At 40.9% G+C, this 16999-nt stretch overlaps 2 protein-coding genes across 11 annotated transcripts in view; one reads left to right on the top strand and one right to left on the bottom strand.

The window, feature by feature from the left end:
• Nucleotides 1-6034, bottom strand: part of LOC122871248 (lymphoid-restricted membrane protein) — a 34501-nt gene extending 28467 nt beyond the window's left edge. For 3 of the 9 annotated variants that reach the window (XM_044186132.1, XM_044186136.1, XM_044186137.1), the window contains exons 1-4: nt 4207-4411; nt 2512-3248; nt 1524-1634; nt 377-557 (exon numbers count right to left, since the gene is read on the bottom strand). In XM_044186132.1, coding sequence (XP_044042067.1) covers nt 377-557; nt 1524-1634; nt 2512-3193 — 974 coding nt within the window. In that variant the 5' untranslated portion in view covers nt 3194-3248; nt 4207-4411. Of the gene's footprint in view, nt 1-376; nt 558-1523; nt 1635-2511; nt 3249-3631; nt 3792-4206; nt 4412-5866 lie in introns of those variants that run through there. The other 6 variants (XM_044186138.1, XM_044186139.1, XM_044186135.1 and 3 more) reach the window with 4 other exon arrangements.
• bcat1 (branched chain amino-acid transaminase 1, cytosolic) lies at nt 4667-16762 on the top strand. Of its 2 annotated transcripts, XM_044186149.1 has the most exons (11): nt 4668-4905; nt 5687-5746; nt 8477-8671; nt 9597-9707; nt 9940-10059; nt 10154-10314; nt 10485-10627; nt 10946-11031; nt 11132-11272; nt 12056-12130; nt 15778-16762. In XM_044186149.1, exons 1-11 carry the CDS (start codon nt 4864-4866, stop codon nt 15814-15816), a joined length of 1173 nt encoding a protein of 390 aa, XP_044042084.1. In that variant the 5' UTR covers nt 4668-4863; the 3' UTR covers nt 15817-16762. The 2 variants fall into 2 exon arrangements, with proteins under 2 accessions (XP_044042085.1, XP_044042084.1); XM_044186150.1 differs by lacking the exon at nt 5687-5746 and having other exon boundaries at nt 4667-4905.
• The last annotated feature ends 237 nt before the right edge of the window (nt 16763-16999 follow it).

Raw genomic sequence — 16999 nt, 5'->3', positions numbered from 1 at the left:
GCCTGCACAAACAGTTTTTTTTTTTATGGCTCCACCAATAAACTCTTCACCTCTTACACTGTACCAGTTCTCACACTTTAAAATGTTTAAATTCACGCTCAACTGTCACACCTCCAATTTAAAATAGGTACTCTAGCAAGACAAAAACATGACCAGAAGATACAGTGCCAGCAGAAAGCTTATATCTTATCCAACAATTAATCCACTATCGATTTATGATTCTCTATTGACAGAGATTTTTCTTCTTTGCCTCTCAAAACTGAAACCTCCAGCCATTTCAAAAACTAAACACCTGACCATAGAAACTCTGAAAATTCTCATTTCTAAATAAAGGATCATGTACTTAAGGTATAAACATTTTGGAATAATTCAGTACTCGTTGTTGCGGCAGTCATCAATCCACTCCCTCATGACCGCGTGATATGTGTCCAGGTCGATGGAGACGTCTTTGTGTTCTGGATCGAGCATGTTGCAAAGTTCCTCCAGTCCGCTGTCTTCTGTGCTGCGACTGGTGGTGTGCCGCAGGTAGTCCACAATGTGAGACACGAACACTTTACCTGGAAGATGACAGCAACAGAGACACTTCTCTCATCTTTGGATACTTTGACCCCGTTAGAACTGTGATGGTTAATATATTACAGGATTTATTTTGTGATGTTGTGTTTTTTGTAATTTACTTTTTTAGCCTACGCACTTCTCAATCTTTTTGTCTATAGGTGTAGGCAGCAAAAGCAGTAACCATGGTGACAGTCTAAAACTGCGGACTAGTTTTCTTTCCTCTGATAAAAACCCATTCAATGACCGCATCTTTCAAAATTCATGAATAATTTTCTCACTAAAACTCAACCACCAGCAACGTTCCATGTACTGTATCTACTATTTTCATATGTTTACATATGGTACTTTTCTCCAAAATGGTTCAATTTAATATACAACATAAAGTTGAATTAGATAGAAATGGCTATATTTCCACAGCAATTATTTTTATTGAATTTACTTTTTGAAATTATTATTTCATAACCCAAAGAGAATTGAGGCAGATAGAAAGAAAGAAAAATAATCCTTTCACCTGAACAGCACAAACAACAGAAGAGACTGCAAACTAGGATGGGATCAGATCCGGAGGTGAAGGCAAAAGAACAAAAATGGTAATCTTTTTCAAAAATGGTAATTCAAAAAATTACCACCTCCTCCATATCCCATACCTCTGCTGCACAAGATGGTTCACTCCAGAAAAGCATTGAAAATGTTGAGAAAACACAGAAATCTCTGAACAGATGAGATAAGCTGAAGGATACAAGGAAAAGATTTGTGTTGCCAATGCTAGGAGGCACAAGAGGAAGACAGACAATGCTGACACTGTGACTGTTGGAAGCTGGGGGAATTACCTCAACACAGAAAAACACTCAGAAGTGCGTGACCCACCATACATGCCACACATGTAACTGTGTGTGTTTTTGTGTGTGTATGTGTGTGTGTGTGTGTGTGTGTGTGTGTGTGTTTTTGTCTGTGCGCGCGCATACCTCGGCGCTGGGTGTCACAGGCATGGAAGATGGTATCGAGTAGATTCTCTTCACAGATGAGACTGATTTCTGCCATATTTTCCTTCCTGTTTTCAGAGGCCATTGAGGACCCTGAGCATGAATAAGCAACACACAAAACACACACCAAACCAAACACAGAGTGTACTGAGTTGCATAGCAAAGCAAGCACATGACATGCACAAGTACATTTTCCTTCAGGCACAGCAACAACTGTAACAGTATGATGGCCAGACACACTATCCATTACAAAATTACACCAGGCAAGTTAGTTTGGGGCTACAACTACAAAGTAACTAGGCACTGGGCCCCCATTAACCTTTGTCCTTCCCACTCTCTGTGCAATGACTTAATAAATATGGAACATGTAAGCACAAAACTGAAATATCGGTTTTGAACTACTTTGTTGGAGTCCGTGATTTTTCTATTTGTACTACTAAAGTTTTCAGCCCCAATTTTGTTCCTCTAGGAGGTAAACAGACTGGAATTTGGAATTTTCTTGTAGCTGCATTCTCCCTCTTCTTCTCCTCCTCCACATTATTACTATTTAGCAGTTAGTATCAGATTCCCTGTTTTGAAACTCAAACTTGGGGTAATAAAAACTTTCCTTTGAAGAAATTAAACATCCTCCCAAGATGCAAAACCTCCAGTCTTCAACCTAAAACTTATGTCCAGGAATTTCAAGAATTTCTTGCTGGTGCCAATATTACACAGCAAACTAAACTGAAGTTTACACCAAATAATCCACAAGGCAATCTTAACCCAAGGTTCATTTACAAGCTTTTTCCAGAGCTTTCAACCGCATCTCACACTCCTGAGAGCCATGAGATGTGACTGAAAGCTCTGGAAAAAGGTAGTAAGTGGTCCTTGAGTTAGGTTTTTGTGTCAAACTACTGTTTTCAAGGTCAAGAACGAACTTTCACACACAATCCCTACGCATCCCAGCTGGCCAGCAGCCGCTCCTGCCTACCTCCATCTCCCATGGACAGTCTTTTCACAACCAGAGCTGGGTAGGGTAGCTCACACTCTGAGTTCCCCGTCTCTGCTGAGCAGAAGTTGAGGTTGTAGGAGAGGGTGCTGTGGTTTGGGGTGAAGGTACGAGACAGAGGCGGGCTCCTGCTCGGCCTCTCGTTCTCGGGCTGCACCGACTGGGCTCCTCGTGTGAATGTAAAGTAAGGGGAGTCTTTGGACTGGCCTGTGGGCGTTGAACAATACCTCTGCCATGTCTTAACTTGTCTTAAATCACTCCCATCAGCACCTCTCCTCTCTCCCAGAGTGCTAGTGATAGTGTATGTGACGTTGGCTGGTGTGGAGGGATTGCAAGCTGGAGTGGAAGGGGTGGACAGAGGGACAGAGGGACCCAGGCTGCTCCTCTGGGAAGCTGCAGAGCTCGGCATACCCATCCCTTTCCCCTTCACTCTCTCCTTCCCCCTCTCCCCCTCGTCTCTGTGGAGTGCCCCTTTCTTCAGGATGGCTTCCAGGTTGTGCCTGAGGCCACACTGTGGGCTGTCGTAACTGCTGGAGGAGAGTTTGGGAATCTGGAAAGGTGAATTGGGCTCTCGGTCACCGCGCCACTGAATGGTCTGCAGTTTGCGGCAGATGCTGTCCACGGGGTTGTGGCGACGATTTGGCTGGGGCGTGAAATAGTCCATGCTGCTGATGGCAGGGCTGCAGTGCTGGCTTCCTGGCTTGAGGAGAGGCTGAAGTCTGGGGAGAGAGGAGCAGACAATATTTAAAGTTAAATGGAGACAAAAGAACATGGAACTATAAAAACACTGAGAAAGCCATGGTTATATCTAGTAGCATAACACCATGATGCACTGGATAACTGGCACCTTCAGTTTGTACAGGACTATTTTTCTGGTTGAGCTGCAGTGTGGAAATACAATAAACGGCAGGCATACACAGAATAATTGAGAGTATTTGAGACCAATATGGAGTATCCCGATATGAAAAAGGACAGCTATTGGATGATACAAGTCACCTAATGCCACATAGTTATTATTAGTTCCAAGATGGCTATCAGACTAAGAAAAGAAGATGGAGAGGAAAGAAAAGAGGGACAGATGGGGCATCAAATTATAACCTACCTAACCACACAAACTTAATAAGGGACCAAACACTAAATTATGACAAGAGTCCTTGCACAGTCCACAAGGTTTTAGATTTCAAATCCTGGCTTCTCAGTGTGGAAAGATTAAAGCAAATGTGTTCAAATTCGAAGCATCCCCTACTTAGGCTCCAGGTGTGCAAACAAGCTAATTAATTCAAGAGTTTGTTTACGAATTTTAAACACAATGACATTTATTTCAGCAAATATCTCGTTTTCTCTAATACAACTCCCTGCAGTTGAAATAAGAAAACTAAAAACTGGATATTCCAGTTAATTTCATCACAATAAATTTGCAGAATAAGATATTCTTTATCATCAACAACAACAACCAAAAAAAAAAAAAAAAAAGCAAAAAACAGATTTCGAAGATCAAAGTGTCCGGCTAACGCAGCCACACTGCAGGAACATTTAAAACATTTTTCGTCAGCGACTCGAGCGCAAATGTACGTCCATACGAACATATGCACCTGACCAAGTCTAAAAATGTTTTTAAAAAAACCCCACCTTCTGCGTCACTCTATAAAATAGCCTTTGGATGTATATATTTGTTACCTTGTAAAGCTTGTATGAGCAAATATCCACGACGAAATGTTTGGCCAACCGTCCGGACGCACACAGAGAGCACGCGCACAGGTAGTTTGAAGCTCAGCGCTCGAGACAGACAGAAAGAGTTAAAAGCTCACTGGATGTTCACGACTCTAAAAATGAGCCGGCACCCCCTCCCAGCGGCTGGAAGGGGACACAGCACCCAACAGCATGTAACAGCCTACGGGACAACTTCATTTTATTTTATTTTTGTAAGTTTTTGAAAGTCCATAAGATGAACACGTGTAAATTGTTTTGATATTGTCCCTGAGCACAGTCCCCCCCACCCGCCTTTTTAGTGTCTCAACTACAAGTAGCCTGCTCCTCACCACACTCACAAAGAAGGTTCCATATGGCAGTGGTAGCCTGTACATTTAAATAAAATAAACACAAAACAAACAAAGACAAAAACAAAGCCGTACATTTTCCACGGTGACTGACATTGTGCCACTGGCGTACTTCATGGCAGCTCAGTGTCACCACGTCAAGGTTGTTGAAATATTAATAGGGTTAACTTGGATGTTTGGTGTCCTGACACCACAATAATGGGACTGGTTTCAACCTGAGCAGTCAGTAAGCGGTTTAGTAGGGAGGACTTAAAGGTGCACAACCGGTTTAATTTACATGGCAGCAACGTTTGGGTCAGACGTCTCTCCTGCTCTGAAGGTAACTTATCCTACAATACTGACTACTAGACTACGTGTGTGAGTGTTAGGGCTAAATATCTGTGATGCAGGTTGTGCTTTAATCTGGCAGTAAGTGTAAATACACAATAATAATAGCCTATATTAAAACAGCCAAATTACTGATGTTTTCGGACATATAGACCTACTTCAAACTGCTGTGGAGTGCTATCGTGCAGTGTCACCTCTTAGTCTATATGTAAAGCCATATGTAGTTTGTGAAGGCCAATGATATACAGTAATTCTATCACAAGGCCCATATCTGTTTACACCTGCATTCAGAAAGATATTTGATAAAGTGTACAATGTGGCTTTCATTAAACAATGTGATGGTAAACACAACAGCTGTTACAGTGTGGCCAGAAATCATAGAAAATGAGCTGTAATGATATTATCAATTAAAAAAAATGTTACACATACACAAAACCCACTTTCACATTGAGTTGAAACATGATGATTGTTATTCCTTAGAGAAATACCAATACTCATGTACAATATTATACATGAGTAATGGTAATACCAAATGTACAATACTCATAATACCAAAGACGGCCCATAGGGTCTCTACAGCAGTTCTTTTTTCAATTCAGTTTTTCAATAGGAATAAGTTTGCAACATGTTGTGAGAAAATATGTGAACTCTTTATCAGCAATGTGAAGGAGGAGGATTCTGGAGTATATTGCTCACCCTGACAAAAAAACTCTACTAGATCCTGATTACCAGTGCTGACAGATGTTTGTTAAAAATGTTCAAATTGTTTTCAGGAACAGCATTTCCACATTTCCACCACTCCAATGGCTGACAACATCATTCCAAGCTTTAAGGTATTGAAACAAGTTATTTAAGTGTGTTGTGGCTGTTTGGTTTGTAGAATAGATGGTATGCGAAACTTCGAAATATATGTTAGTAAAGGCCACTGTCTCATATGATTTAAGAGAACCTACCCTCAGTAGCTGCTCCAGCCGCATCATCTTGATGATTCCTTGGCTTCCTGACACTTAAAAATCCCCCCTGTTGCTCCACATAGAAGATATTCCAGCACTGCTTCTTGTCCTCATGTTGCCAGGAGCAGCACTGAAAGGCCTTGAGAGTCCACTTGCTGTCAACCTGAACGAGTCTTTTCTAAGGCATTTGATTTGGTTCTCAGCTTCTCTTTAAACAGAATAATGTTGTCGACATTTTTTTGTTGGGGGGGGGGTTGTTGAGGACATGACCAGCGTCCACTCCCGTCCTCCTCTTCCTCCTGGTGCAGCCTGCTCAGCAGAATCCACTTTCCCAGCTCACGCTAAGTAGCTGGAGCTTTGCTTGTTTTCTGACCCTGAACGCCTGAGCAGTAGACAGCAGGCTCAGGTAGAGATTAGGGTGGACATGTGCAGACACACACACCAACACACATTCACAAGGATGAGTGTTGGCTTTGGTTTGGAGAATAAACAGTAGCAGAGAAGACAAACTTTAAAAAGTAAGCAATGAAACAACAAGTGTGTTAATATGTATATGGGCATGTGATGGAACACTGAATAGACGATCAGAGACGAATATAAAATACAGCAGGAAAAAGGCATTACTCTGACCACTTTCACACGGTGTTGTACTGTAATCTGGGATTATGGCACATGCTACCCCGCCTGTGCCAGGAGGGAGGGGATGACGAGGCAGTCTAATCCCAGCCAACTGGAATTGATAACGAACTGAATGGCAGACCAGAAAGAGGTGTCTCTTTAAAAGAAGGATCACATTACTCAGTCTCGCAGAACAGCAGGAAAGGACAGCACTTGTTCTGTGATTAAAAAATGACACATATTCTCAACCTGCCGTTACTGTAGCGCCATAATGCAGTATAGGGACATATTGGACTCTGGTGACTCAGATTCAAGCCCTTCCAATGTTAATATGATGCTGTTCTATTCTGTATCTAACCATGACTTTTGACCTTTAAATGGGGTAGTTAAGGAAGACAGCTTCAATGCAGGTATACATAAAGTATCACCCTGTTTTTGACTACAGTTCCTTTCTGTATGTCTTAGTCTCATTGATGTTGCTCTGGTGTCTGGTTTTGCAGCACTGGAGGTGAATTGTGGCTCATGTCTTTGAATCAGCCTGTCACACTGTCAATGTTACAGCAACCCCTGCTGGCCAAACACAGATTGGAATAACAGTGATGAATGACAGTGGGATATTATTCTTAAACCTGCAATTATTTTTTGTGGCCACTTGGGGGCAGCGGAAACAAGTTGTAAACACATCACTGACTGATATCATCGCCTCTGTCAGTTGATATGGCGGACTTGATAGCAAACGGTTGCTTACTTACATGTGCAGCAGTCACAGAGCAACAACATTCATTCAGAGTCAAGTCATTTTATTTATATAGCCCAATATCAGAAATCACAAATTTGCCTCAAGGGGCTTTACCATCTTCAAGCATACGTTGTTGTTTCTCTTGTATCTCTGTTTTTTGGTCTCCACCAACTCCTGAGGGAAATATCTGGCTCTTTAGCTGCTAAATGCTCCACTGTGTTCACCAGCTAGTTGCTAACTGTGTCAGTCTGCTGTTTGGTGCTAAGCAGGTAGTGCACAGTGGGTTTTCCACTCCTCAGCTCAGCCTATTCAGGACACTGTGGATCGTTACTTGTTTGACAAACCCAAGCAGCTCTATGGAGGTGATGACGACAACAGCCAATCAGAGTTGGAGAAAGAAGAGACTGGCTCTGCTCTTTCTTCTGTTTCTCCTGTTAAATTATGGATGAATATTTGAACACCAATGACTTGAAAGAGGCACCGCACTTCGTGGCAGACCTCAACAGCCCCTCTGTCCTCTAGGTTTTGTCAGGTCTGCTGTTGACTTGAGGTTTGAGTACACTCGGAGTCAGATGGCAGACTATTCAAGTCAGGGGTTCTTCCCACAGAGCAGTTCTTTGAAGGACTGCAGGAGATCTTGGAGGTTGTGGACTACATTGCAGTAAACTTGCCTCAAATATGGCTCTCCATGGCTTATAGAGTGGTCCTTTGTATGAACAGAAACTTAAATCCTAAACCAACTCTGGTTTTAGCTTGTAATGACTGTAATTTGTTGTGCAGTATTTCTCTCAGAAGAGTATATATAATTATCAGTAACATTACACGCATTCAGAAGTGAGGATTGCAAACAAAAGAAAATATGTCTGTGACTTGAAAACAATGAGGTGTAATAGAGGTGTTACGCAACAATATAAGAGCAAAAAGCATGAGTAAACTGGAGCAAGTTGAGGAGGAAGATGACATGAGCGAATTAGGAACAGATTCTTGCATAAATCGTAGAAAAGGTTTCAGTCGTAGTCATCTGGACACTGTTTTCAGAATCAAGACGTTTCGGCTCCCATCCGGAAGTCATTCTCAATTGAGAATGACTTCCAGATGGGAGCCGAAACGTCTTGACGACTACGACTGAAACCTTTTCTACGATAGAACACTCCTGGACGAATGAGGGACTACACCATTCTTGCATAAAACATGCAGATTCTTCTAAAATGTCACTATTTCCTCTGCTGTTCTGTTCTGTGTTTGTTAACCAGGCAGCTGACCTGGTTATCCAGCTGTCTTCCACTCCAAAGACCAAACCGGACATGTTTGCCTTCGGGACCGTCTTCACTGACCACATGCTGACCATAGAGTGGAGTGCGACTGAGGGCTGGCAGGTTCCGCTCATCAAGGCCTTTGGGAACCTGTCACTCCACCCGGCCTGTTCGTCACTGCACTACGGTGTACAGGTACACTGACCAGGAAGGATTCAAACTTTAGCCTCACTTTTTATACCTTTCCTGGATGAGGGTTTCAACATATTCAAAACACAAAAAGATCTAACTACATACGGCAAAGATCGTATCAATATGAAGCTGAGCACTTGCCCAATATTTTTTAACAGTACATTATTTAAAACATAATATCACATTGCACCAAACGCATAATGGATGTTTAAATACAGAGAAACCAAACTAAATCAAAGAAAGAGGGAAAATGACAGGTTTGTTAATGGTATTAATAGGTATTTGTTATTCATCATTCCAGTTTGATAAGAATATCTTAAGACACCCCAGAAGGACCCAACTAAGATCCCAACCGGAGCCGTAGCTGCCACTGAGGACACTGACGTCATGTCCTATCTTTTCTGTTTTAGCAACCTGGTGTTTTGCAGGCTATTTCCAGTGTTTTTAGACCCAGTAACTTTTACTAAATAAATAAATGATTTAGTATTTCTCCACCAGAATTTTTTTCTTGCATTTAGACCTTCATTTTGGGAAATAAACCTGTAACGCATTATTTTATGGGCATGTAATTTCCTAATTATTTCCGGGTTTAGTTGAGTTTATAAACAGTTTATAAACAGTTGGAGGAAATTCCTTGAAAGAACTGCTCCATTTAAATACAATTTTAAGAAAATATAATTGACCATGTAACTCTAAAATTGAAAAACATTGAAAAACAGAATGATAAAAAATTTGGACGCATTTTTTTGGTGTCAGGGTGGGGTCATGAACTCATGACCTCAGTATTTCTAAAATCCTGGCTACGGCCCTGATCTCAACCCCTATGGTCAGGAAATCCTCCTCTAAATTGTTAAATATATTCAAAATTCAAAATTTTTCACTGTGATACAGTATTACTTTTCTTTAGTTTCTCCTCTCTTCTCACCAGTTGTTTGAAGGGTTGAAGGTGTACCGTGGGGATGACGACCGACTGCGTCTCTTCAGGCCGATGCTCAACATGAGCCGCATGTCCAAATCCGCTAGGAGAGCTTGTCTACCTGTAAGATGGAAGTGAGGAATGAATGGATGGATGGGCTGATGAAAGGATAGGTGACAGTGATGAGCAAATGACTGTTTTTGCCTTCAAACTGTAACTTCAGCTACAAGTTCAACTCAGTCTTCCACTTCTGATTTCATCTCAGCGCCATAGCCACCCTCCAGTCTTTTATTGTCTTTTCTCTCACCTCCACTCTCCTTATCTTTCTCTTTCTCCACCTCACTCCCTCCTCCAGGCCTTTGATCAGTCAGAGTTGCTGGAGTGTATCAAGCGACTGGTAGAGATTGACCAGGACTGGGTTCCTCACTCAGACTCAGCCTGTCTGTACATCAGACCAACACTTATTAGCACTGAGGTAAGGAGGATTGTGACGTGCTGCAATAATTTGTGGAAGCAGAAGGTTTGTTTTCTTTTAAATACATTGCTGTGTATTTATGTGTCCACGGTAGCCCTCTCTGGGTGTAAAAAAGCCTACCCGTGCCTTGCTGTATGTGATCTTGTGTCAAGCGGGCCCTTACTTCAACAATGAGGCTGAGGCCCTGTCCTTGTGGGCCGACCCAAAGTACACACGGGCCTGGAAAGGAGGAACTGGAGACTGCAAGATGGGAGGGTGGGTAGGCACAAACTGTGTGCATGTTTTAGTTTTTATTCACTGATAATCAATCAGTGCACTCAACTCCAATATCTGGGTGCTGAATCCTTAAAGACAAGTGCAGCAAATCTGCAAATCTTCAGCATTACACTCCTCCTAATTACAATTGTTGCTTTGGATTTCTGCAGGAACTACGGATGTTCTTTGTCTGCCCAGTATGAAGCAGCGGATTATGGGTGTCAGCAGGTCATGTGGCTGTACGGAGAGGACCACCAGATCACTGAGGCAGGAACCATGAACATCTTCCTGCACTGGATCAATGAGGATGGAGGTTAGTCACACTACCAGAACTAGGTGAAGTGGAAGATGTAGGTGCAGAGTTGCAGTGCATAGAATAGTTTTAGCTTTGGGACAAGAGGTCAAAGGGGTTGTTCCATTTGCACCACAGATGCAAACAACGTTCACGCTCATGGTAAGGTTACGTAATGTGCTTTGGATACAAAACCTTTTACAAATTAGACCTCTACTGGAAGAACAACGTCACTACAACATAATGGCAAATAGCATCTCCAGTAATCACGTTTTTTCCAGTTTGCCTTAACAATTTTTATGTTTTGTTTTGTTCCATTTACTAATTTATCTTTTTCAGAGGAGGAACTTGCAACTCCACCTCTGGACGGTATCATACTCCCAGGTGTAACCCGACAGAGCATCCTGGAACTAACCAGGAAATGGGTGAGAAAAACAAAACCATAAAGGTCAACATGCATGGATAAATATTCCAAATTAGGCATCTCATTTCCTCTGGTTCTTTCCGCTCTCTTCTCTTTCCCAGGGTGAGTTTAAGGTGACAGAGGGCTACCTGACCATGAGCCAGCTGTGCTCTGCTCTGAAGCAGCAGCGGGTCAAAGAGATGTTTGGCTCCGGTACTGCCTGCATGATCTGCCCCATAGGACACATTGTTTACCAGGGAGAGGTAAGAAAGAGCAGCAGACAAACACATTCTGTATGTATCTCTCTGTTCACTAATATAAACCAAAGCCAATTATGTGAAATTAGGTGAAAATAAATAATGGTTTGTGGTGTATTGTAGACATTTCCCATATTTAATCCTGTCTGATTTTACCATTACATATTTAAAGCCTTCTTAGTGAATCACAATGTGCTTTCCTTGGTTTCTATCACTTGCTGTGTCCTAGCAATAACAAACCATATAATAGAATTGGAAAATGTTTTCCTCAAACAATTAATTATTTTCCCTGTAATCTCAAGATTATTAGTTTAAGATAGAGCCCAGTTAGCTGTTTGACCTTGTTTCCAGTCTTAATGCTAAGCTAAGCTATCCGGCTGCTGTCTGTATTCTTAGTATTTAGCGTTAAGTCTTCCCATTTTGGACGTTGGACTTATCTGTATCTTGAGCCCCCTTTTATTGCAGTTACACTGTAAAATAGTTATGCTGTGTTTATTTTAATACATTTTTTATATATAATTTCAAATAAGTACGTTTTAATACAAAGTAGTTATGTGAATAGTTTAAAAACTTTTAGAAGCTTAGTTCTTTGATGAATGAGGCTCACGGTCTCTTCTGACCACATGGACAGTTTTCATCTTTAGAAGGTTGTCAGAACCCTGTGGCTTCTTGTTTTAATATCATAATGTGTTTACTTAATATTCCCTATGTTCTCGTAATTTATGTTGTAACCAGTAGATTCACAGAGTCGGTTCAGTTATTAAAATTGTGTGTTTTTGTGTGTTTCAGAACTTGCATATCCCCTGTCATGATAAAAACTCACAGTTGACTTCACGGATAGCAAAGGAACTCACAGATATACAGGTTGGTGGATGCACAGACACACACGCATATATGCATACACATATGCAGACACACACACGCACATCCGACAGATGTTTCCCCTAGCTTAGCAGCAGCAGCTGGTTGAGCATCTGTGTTCTTTACACTCCTGTCACCCTCAGGACTCTATTTTCATGTAGTAATAGGTTACTTTGAATAAAGCATTCAGTGATGTGATTGAAGGAGAAAAAGTTGGAAGAGCAGCATCCTTCAAAATAAATGGTGGGAGTGCGAGTGGCAGTAGTTGTGCAACTAAATGACAGTGCCTAGAACATTTGTACTGTCACATTGTTTGTTAGTGCTCACATATTTGCTAACCAACAATAAAGAGGCCTCAATGAAAAAAAAATGAAAATGTTGACTCACTGAATTGAAAATATGGTCGGTGAAAGGCAAGACCTAACAAAAACAAATATTCCCTCCAAATATTAACTTATCGTACATCTCCATAATTGCATTACAGGACTGTTGAGTGATTATTATGTAACTCAATGAGATAAAAGCATTAAGTTGTTACTTTATGAACAAAACCCCCAGCATGCATTATCTTGCCTGTAAGTAGATAATAAGTGAAATATCTTATTAGGTAATGAGTAATGACTTGGTAATATTGTACATGGCCTACAAACACGCCACCTCTACAGTCTATGCAGCACTGCAGCTTTAAACAGATTCATAATGTTCTTTGCTGAAGGCTTGATTTGTGTTAATGAGCGTGTTATGTATCGCTGGCTTTCTTTTATTGTGCTGTTATTAGTAGGAGCCTATTATTAGTAGGGGTATGAGCTCAACCTCATATGGTTTGTTGAGATCACTATCAGACTAAGAAGGTCTTGGTGCAGCGTACACCAAATCTTCACTTTGCCAAACTGCAGCCTCTGTAAAGGTTTGGGTAACACTTTATTTGAAGGTGGGTTCATAAGACTGACATGACACCTGTCATGAACATGAAGGAGTCTGTATGAAGGTTTATGACTGTTGTCATTAAGTTTCATTCGGTCAATTATGTCACTTTTAATGCAAAGTTGACATTGTTTGTGATGTCTTTGATATGATAACTTGACATTAACCAAGACCAAAATGTCTTTGTCATGACAACTTGACATTAACCAAGAAAACATAACCTGTCATAAACATGCCATAGCAGGCCTAATTATCAAACTTAAAGAAACTATTTAGCTTTGTGTGTTAACATTACATTATACTGTCAGATGTGCTTGGTTTTGACGACTGTCATGAGACCATTATAATTGTGTCATGAGTAAATGACATACTTGACCTCAAGTAAAGTGGAACTATTTGAACTTGTCATAAAGATGTCAGTAATGTTATGAGGGTAGTTGACGACAGAGCACAGTACCAAGGTGATTTATGGAGTTTCCTAATGGACAGATAGCTTTACTTGTTGCTAAAGTAACGTTAGCTAACCTAACTACGTCTCGGAGGTTCACAGAGGTGAAAACCTAATCATCTTATATAACTTATAAACTTATATAATCAAATAACTTGGGGACCTTCTTTAGCTTATAGATTCTTGGTAGTTTCTGTTCAGCTGTGGAGTTGACTAGACGTGTTCAGTACATGAACGAACAAATCTGTAACATGGAATCCTCAAGTTAAACTGTACTGAATCAGCAATGTCACCGACCAAATTAGTTTCTTTTTGCATTGTAGCTCCTCTCACAGAAAGACTGCAAAAGCTACAGGCAGAATCGATGTAATAACACTGTTGCAAGTAGTTGTTCGCTGAGCTATTAACCTTCTCAGTGGTGGAAAGTAACAAAGTACATTTACTCAAGTATTATATTTAAGTACAGTTTTGTGGTACTTGTACTTTACTTACAATACAATACATTGTTAAAGATTAACAATTAAGAAAAAATGAGTGTCTAGTCGGGGCCCCTTGTCACATTTAAGATGAATCTATGAGTTGTTAGCAGGTCCACCAAGGAGACATTCTCCTTCCAAACTTCTCAGATGGTTTAATTCAAATAATAGTTTGAGACCCAAAGACGTCAACATTTTACAAAAAAAGACTAGAGAAAAGTCCAAAAAGATGAATACAAAGACCATTGTTTTTCCTTCTCTCCTACTCCATTTATCATCTAATGACCGTCTTGATATTTATCTTGCCCCCCCCCCCCAAAGGGGTCTGGCCCCTACATCAATACTTTTAGTTCAGTAGGATTTTAATGCAGGACTTTTACTTGTAATAGAGTTTTTTTTACCAGTTGTATTAGTACGTTTTCTCAAGAAACGGATCTGAATACTTCTTCTGCCACTTCTTAGAATCCATGACTGAACTGAGGACAGTCAAGCACGGCTTGGCTTAAACAAATTAACAAACTACACATAGTTAGTGATTTTAAATCTTTGAACTAAGCTGAACAAAACAATTTGAATCTGTAAAGAGATTTGGAATTTCTGGTTTACCAGTGTTTTCACAAATAGTCCTGAACGGGGTTGAATTAAAAGTCAGCACGTCCTTGCTTAGTTGTTTTGATGACAAGCTGATTATGAATCATAAACTTTGACTGGAAACACTTTGGTTAGCTGATGTGGCTTATCGCTTCAACAAGTGACTTTTGTCCTCTTTTCTTTTGCTTTGTGTCTCTCTCTCTCGCTCTCTTTACTTTCTGTGTTTTTGTTGTTTTGTCTTTCTGGTCAGTCTGGGGCAGGTGATTAGCATATCTGCTCTCTCCATCATTCAGGCCTATGCATGCATGGTGTGCGTTATGAATGTGTTGACCACGTCTTTATACCCGATAACATCTTCCTTCGTCGACAGCGCTTCAGAGAGAGAGCGGAAGAGAGAGACAGTTGCCGGCCTAATGGTGGAGTGTGGAGAGCTGGAGATAGGAGCAAGACAAACTCCTGGATTCTCTCATTAAGCTCGCTGTAATTGCACAAACCCAATTATTGCCTCAGCCTTTTGTGATCTTCAAAGCCAAGATGCTGCAAATGAAGCCTCGAACAAGTGGAAGAGGAGGAGGAGGAAGATTGGGGGGGGGGGGCAGCAAAGCTTAATGAACAATAAAATCGACAAAACGCTGAAAAACGCTGCGCTCCTTCTGCAGAGCTGTTAAATCTGTTGACATTTCATTTGGAGGGAAGCAGTGCAGTGTTATCCCCCCACACACACTCTTCCTCCCGCCTCTCTTGAAGACAACATTGTGCAACAAACAAACGAGTGGTCTGAGGCAGCAGATGAAAGATGGGTTTACTAAGTCGCCCTGCTGTTCCTCTTTCAAGTTAATTAGAAATCACATTCTTTTGTTTCCCCTTCGCAGGCGTTTATTTACTTTCTCACTTCGACCATTAGAACAAATTTGCAACATGAGACACAAATAATTGGATTTGTCTCTGCGGCTGTCACGGATTGGGGAACATTTTGTTTTGATTTTTATTATAGTTCCTTTCCTCTGTTGTGTTGTGTTCTGTTGGTGGCAGAGTTTGCAGATTTGCTTACGGATATTTGATTTCATTTTTTGATTTGTGTTTTGCTCGCAATTAAGCGAGAGAAGTTCAGTGCTTAGTGACGTGAGATTTACAAAAATTATTTTACTGCTCGGGCCCCGGAGGACCGGAGCCTCTCTCGCAACCTTTTCATGGCCTTTGTTCTCTTACAGTGTGGACGCACACCCAGCGACTGGACCTTCCTGGTGTAGCCGTGATGAAGAAGCCTGGAACACATACATGCACAATGAGTGTGAGTGTGTGTGTACAAGAAGGACATACTATTATGCAACCTACTGTAAATGTACATTAATAAGAAAACAATGTATGTGCAATATTTGTAGTCTAACTGCAATATGTTGGAGAACGGCTCTGCGGCGAGTGTCATACCACTTTACCTCCTTTTAAACTTAAATTAATGACAAACACACAACTGTCCAAAATAATTAACAAAATTAGGCTAATTTCTCATGCAATATGGCACAATAACTTACAGTAACCCAGCCACCATGGCTTATTCTGCTGTTTCTCATCTCCTTTTCCAACCAACATCCAGGATACAGCTGTGGCTTTGATAAAACATTAAAAAAAAGGAACAAAGTTACAAAGCGGCTACGGTACATATGGGTATGGCATGAAAACATTAATTTAAAAGTCATGCTGTCTCAAAGATTTGCAGTGAACTACAATTTAGAAAGGTGGTACAAAGACAGTTTTCCTGAGTGTTTTAATTTTCAGTTTATACTATTATATCATAGTCTTTCCAGTTTCACTAAACATGTGAGTTCATGCTGATGTCTCTTTTTCATTTTATTTTGTGTTGTAAACAGAACCATTTTAAATCTACAGTCAGTCAAATGTAATGGGTATCCATAAGTAACACACACTAGTTACCTCATGGAACTTGTTATTTAGTCAGTAGCACTGGACAAATAGTCAGTCCTCATCAGTCCTGGTTGTGTTGTGTTTGTGTGAATGGGGTCTTGTCAGTGTTCTGTCAAAGGAGTACAGAACAGTGGTGTCTCTTACTGTAAACACAGCACAAGAAATAATGAGCTGACCATCGCACATTTGCACTCATTTAAAAAGGAAACAAGTGCTTTTGTCCTGAAGTTAAAATACTATGTTGTCTCAGTTGTCAATAAAATAATCATTTGTACCTAACACCTTTTACTGTATGAATTTTCCCAGGGGACCGAGAACCGTTTTAGGAACTCAGGAACTAAACCTGCATCTCCTCCAAGTGTAGTGCTTTTCAAAGGTTCAGGAACTTTAGGGGCGAGCCAGTCTCTGCAGAGAGGCTTCCACTATCCTTAATGATGCTGTGAAGTGTTTTCCTGCCACCCTACACACACACACACACACATACACACACACAATCATAGAGAACCTGGA

This window comes from Siniperca chuatsi, linkage group LG23 (assembly GCF_020085105.1).
Source record: "Siniperca chuatsi isolate FFG_IHB_CAS linkage group LG23, ASM2008510v1, whole genome shotgun sequence".
In the NCBI taxonomy this organism is placed as follows: Eukaryota; Metazoa; Chordata; class Actinopteri; order Centrarchiformes; family Sinipercidae; genus Siniperca; species Siniperca chuatsi.
The sequence above is the reverse complement of the archived record's forward strand: the minus strand, read 5'-3'. Positions and strand labels throughout refer to the sequence as shown.